This window comes from Leptonychotes weddellii, chromosome 1 (assembly GCF_054177405.1).
Source record: "Leptonychotes weddellii isolate Sample4059 chromosome 1, ASM5417740v2, whole genome shotgun sequence".
NCBI classification, from domain to species: Eukaryota; Metazoa; Chordata; class Mammalia; order Carnivora; family Phocidae; genus Leptonychotes; species Leptonychotes weddellii.
In genome coordinates this window covers 170,671,050-170,694,500 of record NC_138369.1, presented here as the reverse complement: position 1 = coordinate 170,694,500, position 23,451 = coordinate 170,671,050, and the positions used below count along the sequence as shown (strand labels likewise).

At 36.9% G+C, this 23,451-nt stretch overlaps 1 protein-coding gene across 1 annotated transcript in view; it reads left to right on the top strand.

The window, feature by feature from the left end:
• The window catches only part of TMPRSS15 (transmembrane serine protease 15), a 113,658-nt gene that overhangs the window by 67,860 nt on the left and 22,347 nt on the right, over positions 1 to 23,451 (top strand). Inside the window, exons 18-20 of the mRNA XM_081798898.1 lie at positions 6,110 to 6,220; positions 7,763 to 7,895; positions 21,331 to 21,426. Of these exons, the coding sequence (XP_081655024.1) occupies positions 6,110 to 6,220; positions 7,763 to 7,895; positions 21,331 to 21,426 (340 nt within the window). The remainder of the gene's footprint in view (positions 1 to 6,109; positions 6,221 to 7,762; positions 7,896 to 21,330; positions 21,427 to 23,451) is intronic.

Here is a 23,451-nt window from a genome sequence, read left to right as displayed (position 1 = left end):
GATTTTGAAAAAGCAATTCTATTCAAGGTAAAAGCCTAAGAGCACAATCTATTACTTCTAACATGAAATAGATCCCAAGTTTTTGGTGTAGGGGTTGTTCATATTTGTTTACCCATTTGCTAGATTGCAATTACTATGATTTTGTTATTAAAGAAATAAATCGTTTAGAGAGAATTCCTGATTAAACCTAGAATGGAGGCTTCCATGACCATCATTATGTGGTGAATACTCTGGGAATGTGGTTTCCCAACCCTCCTGGACACGGGACAGATGCTGCTGTGGAGTAGAAAATTGAGTGAATGAGTCATCATCAGCACAATCTTCTCCCAGCAGGATTTTTACACCAAAAGACTGAAAAGCAATTATAGAAACAGGGAATTGGCAGTGGAAGATAATCAAGCTGGTAATGGAAAGAGAGATTGAGCACACTTATCTGTTTATATGGTGTCCTGCTTCGAGGATCATTTTAGAAAGAAGTATAAAAGGGATATCACAAATTTTCAGCATTTATGTACTTCATTTATCTTCTGTGATATTTTAAGGGCACCTCCCAATGCATTCAACTGAAATATAAAACAATTGTATAGCATATTTTTGTATCTCCTTTCCTTATCCTATTTTTAGCATTTCCTTGTAAATTAAACTAGAGCATATGAAATATAGATTTATTAAGATCTGTCTCCCATAAATGTCCCCTCATTGCTCTTTTCTGATACTCAGAGTCTTAATTTGGAATTCAATTGTGCTTATCAGGCAACTGTGGAAGTGGCAGCTGATTACATTTAGGGGTTTAGAGCCCTCCCCAGATTGTGTGGCATGTGCCTTAGAGATCAGTTCAGTGCCATTGAAAGCCAAGCATATGTTGACTAAATGAGGCAGGGCTACTGGAGACTTCATAAAAAGAAGATGGGAAAATTCAATTCTTAGCAATATTTCTTCTTCCCTCTCTCACTATGAGCATAAAATGATCAGAAGTAAGATTTCAGAGGCCACAGAGAGCTACACTTTTGGGTTAAAGACTTCTTAATGAAGCTGAACTGCTCTATGTTGCAAAGAATCAGAATCCAGTTCATGCATGTAAGGAAAATTTTGGATGAGCTTATTCACACTTTCTTCAGAATTTATCATTTCTACTCAGGTCAGGAACAAGAGATCATTTTGCCCCCTTCAGCATTTTTTCATTGAATGCATCTATTTTACAGAAGCAAGTTATTTTATTTTCTAGATTCATAGGGTATGACCTCAACAGCTTCAGGCCACAGCACAAAAATAAATTACAATCTTCAGATCTTTATATATGTATTCACTCATACTTTCATTCAAAAATTTAAATTTCCATTCAGCAAGTATGTGCTTTACTAAATAAATATAGCCTGATGACACTAGTAAAAGAGTAAAATTATCAACTAACTTATCTATGATTAAATTCTTGGCATTGAGAACTCATTTTTACATAATGATTTTAACAAGCTAGGAAAACAAAGTAATGAGATAATTTAAAAATAACTCATGGTGACTAATATTCTCTATTAAGACATTTAATCATGGATATGTAATTAGGCTGTCAACTTTTTAAATAAATATAATATATATCAAAGTATAGATTTAAAATAGAATATACAAATACAAACACATGCATACCTAGTTTTAAGCTTTCTTGCTTTTTAAAGGAAAATTAATAGTGGAGAGATAAAATATAAAGTCAGTTAAAATATTAATGCTTACCTGTAGAATATGAAATTGTCTTCACCCATTTATCATCTCACTAATCTGGTTAAAAACTATGTGTTTGTGAAACAAATTGATAATTACATTTACAAGAACATCCCTAACAATATTATAGTTGATATATGTAACCTACTTCTCTCATTGGGGTAAAGATTTGTAGAAACAACCAGACCAACCATGTCTTCCTTAAAATATTTTTTTTATTAATGTGACTTAGATTTGGGTTGCAAAGCATAGAATATTCCAAAGTTAAAAATAAAGTACAGGGGCGCCTGGGTGGCTCAGTTGGTTAAGCGACTGCCTTCGGCTCAGGTCATGATCCTGGAGTCCCTGGATCGAGTCCCGCATCGGGCTCCCTGCTCGGCAGGGAGTCTGCTTCTCCCTCTGACCCTCCCCACTCTCATGTGCTCTCTCTCATTCTCTCTCTCTAAAATAAATAAATAAAATAAAATCTTTAAAATAAATAAATAAATAAATAAAGTACAAACAGCTCCAGTTATTGTTTTAAGAGACCCAGAGGAAAAGATTAAGCATGCTTTCTTGTTGTTTAGATGGTTATCTGAGGGGAACATAGCACAACTGGAACATGGAAGTAAGAATGTTAACTAAAATATCAGTGAAAGGAATGCTTTCTAAGTGTTACTCTTTTTGCTGTTAAGAATATTGTTCATGGGATGCCTGGGTGGCTCAGTCGGTTAAGCGTCTGCCTTCAGCTCAGGTCATGATCCCAGAGTCCTGGGATCGAGTCCTGTATCGGGCTCCTTGCTCGGCGGGGAGCCTATTTCTCCCTCTGCCTGCCACTTCCCCTGCTTGTGCACTGTTTCTCTCTCTCACTCTGACAAATAAATAAAATCTTTAAAAAAATGTGTTTCTTTAAAAAAAGATATTATTCATTAGCATTCAATATATTCATGTTGGTGTACCAAATACATTTCTTTTTTTTTACCTGGCTCTCAGAATACACCTAAGACATAATAGTATTTATTCCCATTGCATAGTCAAAGAAACTAAGGCTCAGAAAGAGTAATTTATTTGCTCAAGGTTGAAAATAAACATAAAGAAAATGACTAAATTGCAGCTCAAACTAAGGTCATAAGATTCCAGAGCTTATGTTTTAGCCACATTCAAATACAAACAAGCATATTTTATCTTCATAATTCATAGAATCAATTTCTGTTTTGTAAATCAGTAGAGTCACCATTAGCCAATTGTCCAATTTAAAAAATGTATTTCTTTGAAATCATACTTTTTAAAGGTTGCTTTATATTATGTCAACTCTGTTACTAGGGTTCATACTGATCTTTGAGGCATATTGCTCATTTAACATAAATTAATTCACTTAATGTTTAACAGATACTACTGATTTCCCACTTTATGCCAGGCATGTAAAGATGAAGAAACAAGGCGTATGGATATTTCAGTTAGTAAACTGTATATTCAGTTTAAAGAATGGACTAAACAAGAGTGTAAACAGAAAAAGCTTTCTTTTTCTCCACCTACTTTATTTCAAATCTCTCTTTGGCCCCTGGATATTTTGGGCAGATCTCTTCACTCTCCCAATTTTGTTAGGTATTAAATTTTCTTAACTGGGTAATTAAGACTCACTTCTAACTATTAAGATGTACTGTCAAATACCTCATCAAAACTTTAATATCATCTAGTTCAAAGTTTCTTTTATCTCCCAGTTCTGGGTACAAAACTTAGCCTGACAACTTAAGGTAGAGGAGAGTAGAAATACTGCCTTTGACTCATTTTCCACTTTCTTTTCCTTCCATCTTCCTATAGCTGTAGTGTCCGAGGAGAGGCAAACAGGAAAATTCTATCACCACTGTATTTTTCTTTTGGCTAATAGTGGCTCCTGGCCAAGTGCTAGCTCTTTTGTAGAACAGAACTGTGGGTTATTTGGAGCATTCTTCTCCCACCCCCATCCCAGGACTACTGCACTGTTGACATGAGTGGTACTCTTCCTAGACAATCTCCTATAGCCCTGCTCAGCTCCTAATCCACCCCTCACCCCAGCTTCTATCTCTCCACTTTGTGTTGGAGTCAGCTGTCACTCAATTATCCAGTGCCCATTGGTCAAAGGAAAGTCATGCACTTTTCCCACATGGAGAAAATGCAGGTTGTTTCCACTGCCATCCTCTCTCCCGGCCCCTAACTACCATCAAGGGAAGTTCCAGCCTAACTTCCGACTTTGAATTCATTACACAGGAAGTGAACATAAATCTTTATTTGTACAGCTATCTGCCCATAAACTAAAGTCACCACTTCCTATGAAGTTATTCACTATACTTCAGTTTAGTCTGATATTTTCAAAAAGCTGATCATGAAATCAATTTATTTGGTTTGACTAGCATTTCTTATTATGGAATGGAATAAAATAAAATAGAACAAAATTCAGAATAGAACAGAACAGAATATGAGGCTCCTGGGTGGCTCAGTCGTTAAGCATCTACCTTCGGCTCAGGTCACGATCCCAGGGTCCTGGGATTGAGCTCCGCGTCAGGCTCCCTGCTCACTGGGAAGCCTGCTTCTCCCTCTCCCACTCCCCCTGCTTGTGTTCCCTCTCTTGCTGTGTAACTCTCTGTCAAATAAATAAATAAAATCTTTAAAAAAAAAAAGAATAAAACAGAATAAGCATGTTTAATTTATTTACACACACATACACATACCCACACACACACACACACACACACACACGAGTTGAAAAAAAGTCTGAAAGCTCCTGCATTAATCCCATGGAAGCACCAGCCCTTGAGATTCTTTGGTGTAAAAAAAAAATTCAGGTGGGGCGTGGTTGATGACCCTCCTCCTTTAAGGCAACTCGATATGAATTGTTGTCTTGGAGCTTCCTTCACTTGGTGTGCTGGATGGCACCATCTTCCCCTCTCTCACTTGAAAACACTCTTCCTCAAGGTCATTACACAGTCTTTCTTTAGAAAAAAACTCTTATCCTCTTTATATATATATATCTGGAAATAGGTGATGAGTATTGATTGTTGCTAGACCAATTTTGATATTTTTTTTAGTAAGTGTAGTATGGCTACATTTAGTACCTCTTTTTAGAGTGTAAGAGTATTGATCAGTACTCTCGGATTTGGGGCTACAACCTAGATTTAAAACAACAGGAATGATTCCTTTCAAGTGCCATTACATTTGATCATGATAAATTGAGAAAGTCCATATGGAGATTAGTACAGTTCAGTTTTGAAACCACTTTAACATGAATTGTGTCTCCTTGAAAACAATATAATAGTTTATGAGTAATATCCATAAGAGCTTTCAAAATATAGGTTTCCCTCTTCCTTATTTTTATCAAGGGCTTTTGTTTCCCCATTATGATCATTCATGCATCATGTAGGGGAAGAAACATCAAGCCTCTACGTACCCAACCACTATCTCCCTTCTCAGGGAAGCCAAATCCCGTGTGGCCCTCAACCCAGATCCTAATACTGCCATGTAGCTATCCCTCCCAAGCTACAGTTAGAAATAAAAAATAAATAAATAAATAAATAAATAAATAAATAAATAAATAAACATGTTGAGGGAACAAACCCCTCTGTCCCTGCATAAAACCCTATAAGATCAAACTGTTCCAGGAAACAGCAGTATCCACTTTCCTCAAACAATGAATATTTCCAGTAGGCCCATTTTTGCATGACTCAAATTCTAGAAACCACCAACTACCTCCAGAACCACTCAGTTCCTTCCTTGTTCAGTCTCTTCATTTTCCTTCTGTTTCTTCATATGCCAATCACATTCCCTTGACTCTAACCCTGATTTACTTGTTTGGAGCTCCATCTTTAAGCTCCTAACAAATTACTGCTAATGCAGAGTTTCCATTTCTTTGTAACTACTTTTCCTACCTGACCCATGCTTTACATGATCTCACTGTTTACAGCCTGGTCCAACTTTGGTCCCGCCAAAAGACAACTTCCACATTTCTCTATAGTATAAGTTTTGATGTATCATTGGGTGGTGAAATCAATAGATCTTTTTATGCTTGTGTAACATTCCAATGGTTGTTGCTTGTATGTTCATTTGGGGTGGTGGAGTTTATTGAAGAAACTAACAGAGTTTGTGAGGGAGGGGTGTATCCCAAACCTCTTGGCCATCTCTTAGAACTGCTCTGTGCTCTGCTGCAAAGAAGATGCCTAAGGGTTTATCCACGCTTTTCTCAAGCCACATCTCTGGCTTTGACATGACTATTGCAGAGGTATCCTGAGCAACTAAGTGTGTATAGTCTTACTTGATATTAAATCTAGCTCAACCATGCACTGGGGTAAAAGGCTCATGTGTAAAGAGGCAGAAATGGGATGGATACTACAGGATCATCTATTTGTCACCTCTTCACCCTATACATAATATTCTCTCTTCATAGAGCCCTGCAAAGAAGACCATTTTCAGTGTAAGAATGGAGAGTGTGTCCCACTGGTGAATCTCTGTGATGGTCTTCTACACTGTAAGGATGGCTCAGATGAAGCACATTGCGGTATGTTCTATTTTTAGGAAAACCCTTTTGTCGCGTTAGCCTCTACATTTGGATTCTACAAATGTAAAAGAAAGATTAGGAATGTGTTTATCAGGTCGTGTTTTGGTGCTTTTGGGTATGATCATCCCCCAGTGATTTCAACACTTTCAACGCCATTCTGGTTAGGAGCAAAGTCAACATGCAGACCCCTGTTTTATTTGTCTATTTAAATGTAAATTTAGTAACTTTAAGCCTAGGACAACCCATATTCACATAGAAACCATAAAATACCAGAGAGAGACAATGGCCTGCACCAGGCCCTCTAGCACCGCCCTTAATGACTATGATGCTCTGCCCATTGTCTGCATATGGAGACACCCTCATGTTTACTTAGAACTATGTTAGACTTGCCCTTTTGTATTCTTGGTTCTTCAATACCTACTCCTGCTTTGTTGAGTCCTCAGCCTAGCCCACTTCCAGATCCCCATAACATAATGAGCAATGGCTACTTTTTCTAGGTCTTGCTTTTATTTCTAAGCAAATATTAAATGCTACTTAGTATGTGCTATAACTGAGCACTGTAAAATAATCTTATCATAATAAGAATTAGCTCTTTCTAGCCATGAGAAACCTGAGGCTTGGCGAAGTTAAATGGCTGCCAAAGATCCCACACCTGGTAAGGGCTAGAGTTGCCTTTTCAACTTAAGTCTGTCTAATTCTAAAGTCAGTGCTCTTACTTTGCTCAGAATAGGGGAAAAAATGTAAACAATAACATTAACTTACAGAATTACAGTATGGTGTTTGTGGTGAAACTATCATTGCTGATGTTTCACCTGTTTGATAAACTCACTTAGCTTGGCCCAGTCCCTACCTGGCCACTCACAGCATTTATACTGTATCCAACATGCTTGTAAAATGGCAGGGAAGAAGATGGAAACCAAACAGCAAAAGAACAAGGCCAAAGAAAATAGTTTCTAGAGAAGGAAGTAGGGGGGAAAAGTGCTTAAAGTTGTTTCTGAACTTGAATTTTCCTTCTTTTAGAGATTAAGCTTGTAAGACATGCTCCTCACAAATAACTTTATTTTCTGTTTATATGCTGTACTGATATGCAATAAACTTCCATATCTCTGCCTTTTCCATTTTTATAGATATACAAAAGAGTAATGTTAAGTCTACCAAATTTGTATTTTTCCAACTTAGGCCTTCTCATACTCTTAACAAAAATTACGATCAATCTCTAAACTCTAAATGTTAAGAACATTACACATGTACTTTACTATTTTTTTTGAGAGAGTGAGAGAGAGAGAGAGAGAGAGAGAGAACACGGAAGGGGGAGGGGCACAGTGAAGGGGAGAGAAAGAATCTTAAGCAGGCTCCACCCCAGCGCAGAGCCTGGTGGGGTTCGATCTCAGGAGCCTGAGATCATGACCTGAGTTGAAATCAAGAGTCGGATGCTTAACCATCTGAGCCACCCAGGCACCCCAACACATGTAGTTTAGAGCCCATTATTTACTTTTAACAACTTAGGTCAAAATGACCCTGTGTGTGATCGAATCTCTTTAGTGCGTCTTTTCAATGGCACAATGAACAACAATGGTTTGGTGCAGTTCAGAATCCTGAGCATATGGTGTATAGCTTGTGCTGACAACTGGACCACCCAGATTTCAAATTATGTCTGTCAGCTGCTGGGACTAGGGTAAGTAATTCTACTCAGCTCTGTTTTAAGAGATTCTCAAACTATTTTATTGGTATCAAACTGGGTTTATTAAGACATTTAATATTTATGGAAGTTATGAATTTAGAAAATACACATGAGCAAAAGGAAGAAAATAAAAATCTTGATTAACACCATTCTCAAAAACAACCACTGTTAATAACCTTCTTATAAATATGATATAAACTAAGTATATAGAAATACTGTATTATAAAATCATACAAAATATCATATTATGCTGTTTTATAGTCTACTTACATGTGAGCATTTCTCATGTCATTAAATATTTTCTATAAATTATCAAAGAAAATGAAATATTCTTTGTTATGCTATATCACAATATATATATAACTAATCACAAGGGTCCTTAGAGAACATGCTTTTGCTGTATCTTTGCAACATTTCCACAATAATTCCTTTGGAAAATCTGTAGCAGTATAATTACTGTGAGAAAGGGTATGCAAAATTTCAAGATTTTTTTGAAGAAGCATAATGAAAGTGATAATTCCACATTAATGATGCACCTAAAATTTATTATAGTTCCAGTCTGTCATAATATATTACATCAAATATACAAGTTCACCATCTTCATTTTTTACCTTCCCATCAATCTCAAAAGTAATGAAGTTTAAAATAGAAGGGAAGAGTAGTAATAATCTGCTTCTTTTAAGTTGTATAGTCAACTCTAATTCAGCATTCTGACCCTGTGGTATTCATGATTTGAGAGATTTAACCATATTAGATCATGGATGGTTATTTTACCATGTATAGCTCTATATTATTTACTAGTTTGTCTTGTCATATTAAACCATAAAGTCTGTAAATATAGGAACTATGCCGATTTTATCCATTACTGCATTGCTAACATTCAGACTTATCATTGTCTCAAAATATAGGTATTAAATAAACATTTGCTAAAGAAATAAATTATTCATTACATATAAATATATGTGCATATAAAATAGAAATACCTAGCTATCTAAATGCCCAAAGTTGTTCAACTATAAATCATTATCATTTTCCTTCTGTCCTGATGGGGATTGATTTTCTAATCCATTCTAAAAATTTTATATAAAGTGAAAAAGTCAACATCCACACATAACCTCAGCATTTGGCAATTATCTCAACTGTTCCTAGTTCATCAAAATCAAAGGTAATTGATTGCTTTCTTTATAAGGGGCCCTTCTTTTTAGCTGATTAATAATCATATAGTCTTCATGCTATACCCAGATTTTCAGAATTTATTTCAAAATGTTTATTTTTTTAACCAAAGACATATTTTCCACTAGGAATAACATCAATGCAGTGATTAGGTCTTGATGTAATCTATAATGGCCATTTAATTTCTAGTAGACTGGGAGAGTTACATTGTATATTAATGCCAATCTAGTACCTAACCACCGCATAGAGGTATTTCACCATTGGAAAATGTGTTGAGGTCCCATTCAGAGTGTCAGAAATGCCCCATAATTTCTTGCAATTTGAATTGAGAGTTTTCAACTTCCATTACTTCCTAAAATGCTGTTCATTCAGAATGTGAACTCCCAAGCTTTAAGTTTCATTCGAGCAAAGTCAACCTCATCAGGAAAACAAATTCCTATAAAGAGCAAAAGGAGGATGTGAGTTTTATCATCCATTATGTAAATAATCCTAACTGAGGATTATTAATCAGAGACTTCCTGCACTTTATATATATATATATATTATTGTTTTTATAATACATTATAGCTTGTATTCTAACAAAAATTCTTTCAACATGGGAAACTTTGAGACATAAAGAGGCTTGGAGGAAGGTAAGCTGTAGAGGGAATAATGTTTTTTGATGAAGGGTCAACAAAACATTGAAACTGACAGTTGTTTATTTATTCTCACTTCAAGTAAAGCACTGGGTAAGTAGCAATGTTTCCAGATTCCTACTTTAATGTTGATTTTAGTTCAATAGTAAGTCCATACAGGTGAGGCCCTAGGAAGTCATTTGCTTTCACTACCGAACTTGGTAATTCTTAGGAATTGTTTTATAGACTCACAAATTTAGTAAAGAGTAAGCTAAAGAGATTGGTAACTTGACCTTGTTTCCACAAGTGATGAATCCAAATGCCCTGGATGATGGAACTTGTGTTCCAATTCACCATCTATCCAAGCATCATTATATGGTTATAGACACAGGAGGTTTTTCATTCTGGTTGTGAATCTTAACTAAATAGTTTCCTGGAAGATATATGGGGTCAAAATGAATCATTTACAAAGAACAAAATATCAATATCTTCATTGACAGAAGTTTTTAAACTTTGAATGAAAGATGTTGGGGATTCCTACAATTGCATGAGAGAATGTATTACAAAGGAAACATATATCTTTATTACTTTTTAACAGTTGCTAATATAAATGTATTATTTTGGATTACTCCTGGATCAGAAATTTAAGCATTAGCAAAGATATCGTGTCTGTTCCATGGATGAGTAAAACATGGTTTTTGCTTTAAATATGGTGGGGACAGATACATAAAAATATAATGACGATGTAACGTGATAAATACAATGTGCTAGAAGAGAACCGCTCACTTTGGGCATGTCAGGGAAGGCGTTCTAGAAAACAGGTTGAACTGAGTGGATGACAGGCAACCCCACACAACTGGGTACTATCCATTTACATGTTTCCCCAGCCAGATTTTACTCTCTAGTTCACTGACCTCATTTCCTATGAATCACAGTCCTTCCATCAGGAGACAGGGACAAAGAACTAGATTTTTTAGTGTGTATCAAGCAAATAGTACATCCCACTGCCTTAGATACAATATTTTTGATGAAGGTCAGGCACTTGCATTCTTCAGAAATGAGTCAAGTAATCTCTGCAAAGACTTTAATCTTTGGGCCTGCACTTATTAAATAGTCTCCATAGTGCTCTAGTAATTGAAAGAAAGTTATAGCTTTAATGAGAATGTGTCTAGACTGGCGCATGGTAACTGAAAGAAAACTTAGTGAGTTTAAAATGATGTGTTTGGTACAGTGGAAAGTAATTTGGGAGTCAATTTATTAAAAAGGCACTGTAGTCTCTCAAGATTATTTATGCAGATAGGGTACAAAATGCAATTCCCCAAAGATTCTAGTAAATCATGTGAGGCAGATTTCATCAGCCTTCCCTCTTTTAAATGAAACATTTTCATTCCCTGCCATTTATAGCATGCATAAGTAAAAAAGTACTTTAAATAACACTTTCATGTCTCTGATCAAAGTATGAAAGGAAATATTTTACACCAATGCAAGGATAAATGTTAAAGAAACTTAAGGTAGTGATTTTTAAGACATTTCCTAGGAAAGCACACTACCTCGTTACTAACCCAATAAATGAACTGTGTGGTTGATTTGCCTTGCTAAGCCATTAAAAACTAGAAGTCATCAGGTCTCTATAGCTTCACAGAATTTAGGAAATACTAATGTCTTAAAAATAGAGTTGGTTATACATACCCCTATAAGGCTACTTATGAGGAGCTGCTGTTAATTTTTAAATTCTAAGGGCACCTGGGTGGCTCAGTCGTTAAGCGTCTGCCTTTGGCTCAGGTCATGATCCTGGGATCGAGCCCCATATCGGGCTCCCTGCTCCACAGGGAGCCTGCTTCTCCCTCTCCCACTCTCCCTGCTTGTGTTCCCTCTCTTGCTGTCTCTCTCTCTGTCAAATAAATAAATAAAAATCTTTAAAAAAAAAAGGGGGGGGGGCGCCTGGGTGGCTCAGTCGTTAAGCATCTGCCTTCAGCTCAGGTCATGATCCCGGGTTCCTGGGATCGAGCCCCGAATTAGACTCCCTGCTCCGCCGGAAGCCTGCTTCTCCCTCTCCCACTCTCCCTGCTTGTGTTCCCTCTCTCACTGGGTCTCTCTCTGTCAAATAAATAAATAAAATCTAAAAAAAAAATTTAAATTCTATAATAGTCCTGTGCAAGGTACCTTCAGTTCAAATGTCAGAAGCCTCAGGTTGAGCCTCTCATTCTCAAATCCAAAATAAGAAATGGAATTACTTCAAGTTCTTCCATTTTAGAGGTGTTTTGAAGTTGCTGGGGAGTGGAGGGTAAAATGTTGTTTTTATAAGCCTTCCAAATAAACAGAGCATCAATGATTTAATATCCTCTATAGGCACCAGCACAAATTTGTATCCACAGTTTAACACTGGGTCCCGGAAAACTGAAAATAGAACTTGTGTTTCACAGTAGTTTTAAAAATTGGTAGACAAAAAGTATTCCTGTTCTTGTCCATACTTCCTGTCATTGTCCCCAGATTTTCAACTATGTGGGAAAAGCCTTAACACAAAATAACAGCAAAGATACAGGAATCAGCAGAAAAAATTTAATTACTAACTTCTACTTTAAATGATTTATTTTTGTATTTGCTAACTTCACAAAGAAATAATTAAATACTATTTTCTGTTATTTTTAATTTTTAATTTGAAAGTTTAGCACCAAAGGAAATTTTTATCGTATTCTTAGCTACTTTCCTAGGGTGAGATGGGGCAGGGGCAGCTTGTGGGCAAGATGGTGGAAAATTTTTATTTTACTTGGTTTAATTGACCAAGCAAAAAAGTTCATCATTTACCTGATATACAAACTATAACTCTGATATTTTCCTACTTTAAAATTAGAAATGAATTAACCAAAAATAAGTAAGGAGAAAATAATTACAGCAAAGCATAGTAATTTTATAACTTTCTTAGATTCATATTTAGTAAGTTTATTACTTACCAGATTAGAAAAGCACAGTAGTTAGGAAATTCCGTCTGCTATGGGCAAGGGAGTGAAAGCAAGTGTACCACAGACTTGTAATCCAAGAGTTGGATCAGCAGCCCCCAAACCTGGTTATAGTTAGAATCACCTGGTCTTTTACCCAGACATTTGGATTCAGTGTGGTCAATGGTTTTTGACGTTTGATTTTTAGGACCAAACTAGCAGCATCTGCAAGCCTGGAATGCATGTACAGAAATGCAAATTCTGGAGCTCCCCCTGAGACCTACTCATGGGCAAGTCTAGAGTAAGGTTGGCAAACTGTGTTTGAACGAGCCCTTCAGGTGATTATGATGCTAAAGTTTGAGAACCGCAATCTAGGGCAGGCTTTCTTAACCATCTTTTGCATGTCATGGACCCCTTTGGCAGTCTGCTGAAACTTACCAACCTCTCCTTAGATTTGTATATTTAAATGTAAAAAATAAAATACACATAATTACAAAGGAAATTAACTTCCTTAAAAAATAACTATCAAGGGGCACCTGATGGCCCAATTGGTTAAGCATCAGACTCTTGATTTCAGCTGAGGGTCCTGAGATCAAGCCCAGCAAGGGACTCCCCACAGGGGCTCTGTGCTGGGTGTGGAGCCTGCTTGAGATTCTCTCTCTCTTTCTCTCTCTCTCTCTGCCTCCCCGCTGGTAGGCACTCTCTCTCTCTCTAAAAAATTTTTTTTCTTTATAAAAATAAAAAAATAACTAGGAAAACATTGTAAATATGATATGGTAATATGTATTTATTTAGGTATTGGATAAGATATGTTGGTGGTTCTAATGATTACTATAAGACAAAAATGAGCATAAATGATATTTTTAGATGTATGCACCAATTGCAATATTTGTTTTGATGACAAAATTATAAGTGTTGCTATCAGTGTTGTGGTTAGTCACCCACATTTGTATAAGACAGAAAGACTAAATTTCAGTGGAAGGTTAGTAAAAGTTAATATGCAATTATTTCTTATCTAATTACAAACACCTTACTTATTATCACAGACAACAAGTAGCTTCACAGACCCCAGACCTTGGCTAATGTGGGCCCTAGAGATCTTGAGTCTTTGCAGAGCCCCAGGTGATTTTGGTGGGGTAATCTTGTCGTCTCAAAGGAACCCATGAAATTTTGTGTACGTGTTTCAGTAGAAAACAGAGAACTTGTACAAAACATCTCTAAAGTCTGGCAATTTGATTTCATCTGGTATCAAAAACAAAATAAAGTGAAATGAAACAGAACATCAAACTTTTTTTTTTTTTTAACTGCAACCAGCTTGAGGACCATCTCTGACAATCCATGGGACTCCTTAGTTTGTCTTTCTGACACCAGTCTATTTTAACTTCTCTATAAAAAAACTTTTCTTGCCCAGTAGATCAAAACAAAAGTAGAGAGTTTAAAGAAACCTCGGTAAGAATGACATCATTAAAAGGGGGGGAAAAAATTTTTGTTCCTTGGTTTTCACCAACCACAGCTTGGTATTATCGCTTTCTCTGAAAAACTCATTCCTGATTTCTCCCACTAAGTATTTGAAAACAATTTATTGGGAATTAAGGGACTCTTTTATATGAGATGTCATATTTATATTGATACAATTCAGGGAGAATTCTCATTGTCTTTAATTCTTACTTTGACTTCTACTCTAATGGGTATTTTGTAACCCCAGAGAGATTTATGTGGCAAGGAAATTGCTGAGACTATAGTCATACATATAAAGGGTTAAGAAAATATCTCTTATGTTTGGCACAACTCTGAATCATCTACCAATAAGTTTTCTACAACTATATATAAATATAGCTATTTATAAAAGTCTGATACAGACTTTTTTTTTTTTTACTCAAGGACTTTTTTTACTCAATCCATTACATACAAGCCAATATCCTGTATCATTTCTTTAGATCCTGGTTTGTTTTGGGGTTTTTTTGTTTTGTTTTGTTTTATTCAAATTCAAGTTAATTAACATATAGTGCAGACAGCCACATGCAGAAGAATGAAGTTGGACCACTTTCTTCCACCATACACAAAAATAAATTCAAAATGGATGAAAGACCTAAATGTGAGACAGGAATCCATCAAAATCCTAGAGGAGAACATAGGCAGCAACTTCTTTGACCTTGGTTGCAGCAACTTCTTGCTAGACACATCGCCCAAGGCAAGGGAAACAAAAGCAAAAATGAAGTATTGGAACGTCATCAAGATAAAATCTTTTGCACAGCAAAGGAAACAGTCAACAAAACTAAAAGACAACCTGCGGAATGGGAGAAGGTATTTGTGATTGATGTATCAGATAAAGGGTTAGTCTTATTAGATCCTGTTATTTATGGGGAAGCTTCTATATTCTAAAACAGAAATAGTTGAGAACAGGAGAAAACTTTTGCCCTTTGAAATGAATAACAAAATTTTCTTGTTCATTTTATTTCCCTTCTAAAAATTATTTCCAACTCCTCAACCTGTAAATAATGCCTTATATTCTATGAGACCAAGGGCCATTTTTAGTAAAACTGATAAAGCCTAATGGAACAATATACCAATATACCTTCTGTCCCTTTCTTTAATTTTTCCTTCTTCCTCTTTCCCTTGTTTTCATTCTTCCTTATTTTTTGCTTCCTTCCTCCCTTTCCTATTCCCTTCCTTCTTTTCTCATTTCCTTCCATCTTCTTCTTTATACCCTTATCTTTCAAAAGAAACTGAGGTGATTTATAACAAAGGGTATGTTCAGTAAGATTAATAGAATAGTAGCTGAAAAAAAGGTCTGAAGAAATAAAAAGGCAAATCTATAAAACATACAGGGTCAATTACTAATATTTGTATCTGAGATCCCTGGAAACCTGTACAAAAAGGAAAACATTAAAAATTACATCACTTTAATTATGAGCTAGGATAAATGCTACCAGTTTTATAGGGAAGACAGATTTCTCCTGACATTAAATTCTTTTTTTTAAGATTTTATTTATTTATTTGAGAGAGAGAGAGTGCATGAGTGGGGGGAGGGCAGAGTGAGAGGGAGAAGCAGACTCCCCGCTGAGCAGGGAGCCTGATGCAGGGCTCCATCCCAGGACCCTGGGATCATAACCTGAGCCAAAGGCAGACGCTTAACCAACTGAGCCATCCAGGTGCCCCACTGACACTAAATTCTAAAGGAAATTTTCCATGCATGTCCTTATAAGGTAGTAATGCATTGAAAAAATATGTGCATTGATGCATCCCAGTGTTTATAGCAGCATTATTGACAATAGCCAAATTATGGAAAGAGCCCAAATGTCCGTCAACTGATGAATGGATAAAGAAGAGGTAGCATATATATGCAATGGAACATTACCCAGCCATAAAAAATGAAATCTTGCCATTTGCAATGACACGGATGGAGCTAGAGAGTATTATGCTAAGCAAAATAAGTCAGTCAGAGAAAGACAAATACCATATGATTTCACTCATCTGTGGAATTTAAAAAACAAAACAAATGAACACGGCAGGGGTAAAGAGAAGCAAACCAAGAAACAGACTCTTAACTATAGCGAACAAACTGAGGGTTGCTGGGAAGGAGATGGGTAGGGGGAGTTGGGTTAAATGGGGGATGGAGATTAAGGAAGGCACTTGTGATGAGCATTGGCTGTTGTATGTAAGAGATGAATCACTAAACTCTACACCTGAAACTAATATTACCCTGTAAGTTAACTAACTGGAATTTAAATAAAAACTTGGAAAAAAGAAATATGTGCACTGAGAAAACCTCATAGTAAACATAGAGGTGTATGTCATATGCCTCTTACCCAAAAATAAATAAACTCCAATAGCAGCTAAGAAAATAAAGTTGCAAATGAGTTGAGGATATAGTACAAGGGATTAAGACCACGTTCTCCAAGATGTTCACCATAAGGATCCTGTCTCTGACAATCTCCCCTAAGTATTATTTCTCTCAGCCACATTTGAGATAGGAAATGCCAGGGACTGGTCTCCTTCCTAATATCATTACATCTGCGGGATAATACAGAACAGCTACCAGACTGACCTCTCATTTCTCTCTTGTTCTTAATACAGTCACTTGCACAAAGGAGGAAATTGATTAAGTGAAGATAATTTTTGTCTGTTGGCATTTTTTTCCCTTCTGTGTATCACAAAATCTTAGGAGTTGAGGTCAGAATATCTAAAAATAATTCAGCTTACCTATTTGCTAAGTAAGCTATGGTAGTGTTAGGGGACTGCTAGGTGTGTTGTGATAAATGTGGTAAAGGAATAAGCAATTGTAGCTGAAAGGTGTCCAGTTCCCCGAACAGCCTGCATGCCCCGACTCTGAGTAGGATGCTACCATCCTTTGCCTCAAACCCCTTTCATTCACCATCCCCCTGCCTATTCGAACGCTCTCCCCACCTTTTGCCCTGCCAAATCAATCCCCTCCTTCTCCCCTAACCTGAAAAAGAAGGTCCATCCTTCTCTAAAACCCTTTTCAGACTAATCCCACCTGGCTCCATTCATGACTTAAGCCTTTTGGGGTGTGAAATGAGCGCCAGGGCCTAGCTGCCGCATTTGCAACATTTGTTATTATTCTGTTTAGCTTTAGTGTGTCCAACAGCTTAAAACGTCCCTACCTAAACTCCTGCTTCAGGGAGGAATTCTTATCACGGCAAATACAGTGTGAGGAGCAAGACAAAAGAGGAAACCCAAGCAGGCCTGAGAAGAAATGCAAAAGATTTAATACCATACAAGACCCTCCAGGATATCCTTCTTTTGCTCCCTAGAATCCATCTCTGAGTGTATTTTCATACTCCATATATGACCTTAAAAATAATGATGGTGGGTTGCATTTATAGGCTTCTTTTCTCACACAGAATAAGGTTTTCCTGACGCCCGGGGAGCCCTTTCAGGATGCATAACCTATACAAATGGTAATAAAGGTTTAGAAATAGGTAGTCAGGAGGCAACAGCATGTCAACAAGGCAATGTCATACGGGCACGTTTCTACGTGATACCGAATTTCTACAGATTCCAAACAGCTGTGCGAATGTGTGGTAGAGTTACCTAAATCTGCAGAGCTAAAATTTTCAGGATTTAAAAAATGCAAACTCTCAGCCATAATCTTGACAGAGTGCCTCTCTAAAAATTAAAAACAAGTTTTGTTGCAAGAAAAGGAAACTGAGGCAGGGAGTGACCCATTGGCACGCTTTAACTGCAGAACTTAATTTAGCTTATTCTCTCTCAACAATTCATTTTTTCAGTTGTTCTGAGATTTTGTTTTTCAAAAATAAAGTGTGATAATAAAAGGTTGCTAACCTTTCATTTTGCCAAGAACATCTTAAATATATTGTATTGTCTCCGTCATTTCTTAAAATAAGAAACAGTTGATTAAATTCCAAATTCTAGCATCCAGCACTGACCCCTGGAAATGTTTGTATGACCTGATGGCCTCTAGACATCATTCGGGCTACTGACATCAGTATGTACAACACAAAATTAATTACGTGAATACTTCATAATTTTTTTCCAAAATAACCTTTCAGTTATTCTCTTCTATATTCTATATTCAAAACAATGTATCTGTAGTATTAACTGCAGTCTGTTTCCTCATGTGAGTTTGAGACTTACATGAGGAAATGTAAAGAAGACCATCTCAGAATACAGACTTCATGTCCTTTTTTTCCATGTGCATGTGTAATCTTTATTTTTTTTCCTCTGCCAGGTAGTTAGAACATCATTTGAGAATCCAAGGGTAGAAGTATTAGCATTTACTAAATATTCTTTATTCTTAAAGCTTTGCCTCTAGTCTTTTTTTTTTCCTCCTAGAATAGGCTTAAGTTAAAAATTTTCCTGCCAGGGCGCCTGGGTGGCTCAGTTGGTTAAGCGACTGCTTTCGGCTCAGGTCACGATCCTGGAGTCCCTGGATCGAGTCCCTGGATCGAGTCCCGCATCGGGCTCCCTGCTCAGCAGGGAGCCTGCTTCTCCCTCTGACCCTCCCCCCTCTCATGTGCTCTCTCTCTCTCATTATCTCTGTCTCAAATAAATAAATAAAATCTTAAAAAAAAAAAAAATTTTCCTGCCAATCCCATCATAGTATGCCAGTGGTAAGTGTGTAAATAAATAGATTCTAGATTTAAAAAACATATTTATAAATAACATTTCAATATTTTTTCAATTTAATTTTGTCCAAATTTTGTTTTGAATTTCCAAAGATAGTACTGCATCTTCTCAGGATCTGTATTAAAAGAGCTAGTCGGAGTGCCTGGCTGGCTCAGTCAAGAGAGCATGCAACTCTTGATCTCTGGGTCATGAGTTAGGTGTAGAGCTTACTTAAAAAAAAAAATAAAAATAAAAAATAAAAGAGGGGAATCTGGGTGGCTTAGTCAGTTAAGCCTCTGCCTTCAGCTCAGGTCATGATCCCCAGGTTCTGGAATTGAGCCCTGCATCAGGCACCCTGCCTAGTGGGGAGTCTGCTTCTCCCTCACCCTCTGCCCCTCCCCCCACCTGTGCGGCAAATGCTCTCTCTCTCTCTCAAATAAATAAAATCTAACAAAAAAAGAGAGAGAGAGAGAGTCAAGGGATAGAATATAAAACAGGTAGAGATAATGGAAAAGTGTTAAATCCACATCTCTGTGATATATAAATATATTTTTTAAGATTTGAATTAACTTTATCAGTGCCTTAAAACAAATTGCCTATCAAGTAACTAGAAGTCATTTTGGAAGCCAAAAAGCAGACCCCTGAACGAGTAAAAAATAGATACTATATTTGGCTTTGACAGGGGTTCCCTGACTCGCAAGTATCAAAATCACCCGGAGGCTATGTTAGCAGACAGATGGCTGGACCCCGCCCCCAGAGTTTTCGGCTGGCTGCCGTGGGTCTGGAGAGGGGCTAGGCAAGTTGCGTTTCTAATGCATTCTCCAGAGGTTCCTGCTCCTTGCCTGGAGAACATACTTTGGAAATCCTTGGTCATGGAGAGTCAGGAACATAGAAAACTACCTAGAAGAATGTTCAACACATGTAGGAATTCAGCAGAATAATGGTACTGAGAATGTTGTTGCAGGAATTTTCTGCCTTTAGTGCCCGCCGTTCTTGGTCACACCACTTCCAAGAATGGAGAGGTAGACCAGACCAAGAGTGGTGGTAGGCAGCAAAGCAAAGTCTACTGAGCAGTAATATAAAGCTCCTGGGGGGGATGGAGGGGGCCCCAGAGAGTTGCCCTGACCCAGAGCATTCCTGGCTTCTTTACCCTCCGCTGCTTTTTGAGGTCTTTATGCCTATTTTGTTTTCTTAACTATAACAAATATATTTTAGATAAATATTTAAATAAGATCATCTTATTTAAGCTTCTGCTTACTTGGAGGGAATGCCTTAATCTTTAAAAATAACAGTAACAGCACTCATTCTCCCTTTGGCAAATTCATTCATTTCAGGTGTTATTACATGAATAGTCATTGATTTGTGTGCTAGATACTTTTATCTGTTTATAAAATTAAAGTGCAAGATGCTGAATTCTGGGACATTACATATAAGCTCCATTGTTCCAGCTCTCTGTTCAGTGGATGAAAGGTACCAGACAAACACTTTCAGTTTTTTTAAGATATTGTCCCATCTGAAAGAGACAGGAAATAGTCTCAACCTACTTCTTTTCTTCTTATTGATCATAACAGCTATAAGTGTTCCTTGGAAGTTCCCTATACACAGATAGAAAAGGGTCAGTGTTGGCTACAGCCTGGGGAAGACACTGGATCTTCTTTTGAAGAGGCAATGGGTGGATCCTTCGCGTTATTCCAAAAGATAAAAACTGTATCATCTCTCTGTTAACCAGAAGTTTGCAGCAGTCAGGATGTTTCCAACCTAAAAGCAAGGTTTTATACAAGGATTAAAATCTGGAATAAATGCAAGGCAGGAAACAAGATTAGGAACTGCGACCCTAAAAGCTTCCAGCTAAGCCTAGGGAAGAGAGTCAGGATAACGGAGAGAAATCTTTAATTACGGTTCACAGTTGAGAGCATGGGTGTAACATGTTTTCAGGGGTAAGAAAGATTAGTAACTTAATGTCTTTTGTCACATGGAGAGTGTCTGTTTCTCTATCCCACCCTGGCCCATGAGTGGACACTTGAAGGTCCAGGCTACACATTGTCTTTTTAGAGTAATCACATAGCTTCTGGCTTTACCTTAGGGCTTGTTAGACTTTGAATTGAATGAAATATCAAGAACAAAGAAACATTTGGAAAAGCAAACATTGAAGATATTCTTTTTCTAGGTTGTTCTTAGGCTACATGCATTTTTTAAAAGACGGATTACACTCGACAGGAAAAAGGTTTAATAAATTACGGTGCAGCAATTCTGTGATGTTGTCATTAAAATTGATCATTATGGAAATTATTAAATAACATAGAAGAGTCAAATGAAAAAATCAGATACCCAAGTAATATATGCACTGATTTTAACTTTGTTAAGTAATATATGAGCATGCAAACAACCAGAGACATTACACAATAATTAAAATTATATTTTATGTCATTATGGACAATTCTACTGATTTGTACCATCTTTTAGATAGCAAAACTTTTGAAGTTTTATATTAAAATGTTAGTCGTTTTGTATGGAATTCCATAATTTATTTCAATGTCCACAGCATTAAATAACTAGAAATTTAGGTCTGGGGTCTTTGTTTGTGTTTTTGTTTTGTCTCTATGTGTCTTTCCCTAGGAGTGGAAACTCATCAATGGCAATCTTCTCTCCTGGAAGTGGACTATTTGTAAAATTAAACACAGCACCTAATGGCAGCTTAATACTAACACCCAGGTGAGTCCCAAAATCTGTTCTTGGACTAATTGTACATGGGCTGGAAAGATGATGGATTTTGAAACTTGCCAGGTTTTAATGCCACCACATACTAGCCATATAACCTTGAAAGTTATTTATTTTTTATTATTATTCAGGTAATCTCAAATAGTACCTAATTGATCCTATCCAATAACATTGCCTAACCCTTATGTATATGGTAAGACAGTCAAATGAAATATTGCATAAATAATTATGCAGCACACTGATAGAAATCCAGTAAATTTTACTTCTATGTCCTTTCTATCCTTACCTTCAGATTCATAAACAAGTAAACCCCCAAAGAAAAGAACTGTGAGAGTCGGGATAAGTAAGTCCACTGTTGGTCTGACTATAGAGGGCGACTCAAATTAGCTGTCAACAGAAGAGAAGAAAGAGGAGGGAAAGTCACAGTATTTAGCAAAGAGAACATGAACATTAAGTAAAGGAGACCAGACTTCTGGCTGTGCCTAAATATTCTCTTTTGCTCTTTAAAATTAGGTTAATTTTTATAGCGTTTACTAATGTTTAAAAAGAAACATTCTTCCTGTATTCAAAGATCTGTTTTAGCTTACATTATGTCATTTCTCCTATTTGGGCATTAATGATATTTTTTGTTGAAATGGGCTTTTGAATTTTACAGTTCCATTAAGGGGCAGCTGTGGGGGGGAAGACAGTAACTTCAAGAAGAAGCCGTAACTACTGACAAAGATTTAAGATGTCATTGCTGGTGCATTCGCTTGCAGTTTCTTGAATAACATACTTAATGGTGAAAAATGAAATTATGTAATTATTCAACTATTCATGAAAAGTTATCATATCTGTGAGCTCAACCAGTAAGACAAATTGATAAAGGAGTATTTTTAGTGCGAAGGACTTTGCAATTGAATGTTTCATATGAATGTTTGCTGGGCCTTGACCGATACCATTAGTCTCATAGAGGGTGAAGCAAAGCATTTTCAAGTGAGAGAGCAGATTTCTAGATTTCCTTCTATAAGCATGTCTAAATTTACATTAGCATTATAGATCTTGAGCAGTTTGCACTCTGAAAGTTTCTTTTATTTGTATCTTGTAGACATTTAAGAATAAGAAAAAGAACAAAGGAAGAATATTTTTTAAAATTCATCTCAGTTATGAGCGTGTTTCAGAGCGGAAGTCGGTTATTCCATGCTTATCAACAAAATGCCAGTATCACGGATGTCCCTATTGTCTGTATGCTTATGTTACTCCAAAGAGGTCTATGACTTAGGGAGTCTTGCTCTACTCTAAGGCCGAGGGAACAGAAGCAGAAGCGTGGTGTTCATAAGTGACTGGGACAAGTCTTCAAAGCCTGGGCAACCCCACATCCCTCTGCTTTTCCACTCTACCATGCAATCTTCTAAATTCCCCAAGGCAACAGCTCACTCTAAATAGCAGTTCTGGAAAGGAGAAAGAAAGAAAAAGCATAGCCTTTTCTTTTTTTTTTTTTTTAAAGATTTTATTTATTTATTTATTAGAGAGCGAGCGAGCGAGAAACAGCATGAGAGAGGAGAGGGTCAGAGGGAGAAGCAGGCTCCCTGCGGAGCCGGGAGCCCGATGCGGGACCCGATCCCGGGACTCCAGGATCATGACCTGAGCCGAAGGCAGTCGCTTAACCAACTGAGCCACCCAGGCGCCCCAAAGCATAGCCTTTTCAACAACAAAAAAAGGCCATGTTGTTGGGCATATATTGGGAGAGAAATTAGTTCGTTTTGTCAGTACAATTGATATAGACCCATCCATTTATATCACAATAGTGCCCCACGGGGCTGAGAGAAAGACACAGGATCATCTGTGGCATTGTCTTTCTTCATGTCCAGAGGGCTAAGTTAACTCTGATTCCAGGACCGTAATTCTATTTCCCTCCAATCTCTCTAAATATACATGGACCAAGTGTGGTTTCACTGCTCATTCTGACCAGAGACTAAGCAATTTATTCCTCTACACTGAGACAATGCATGTGTGTTTGTGCATGAAAAGTTTGACTAA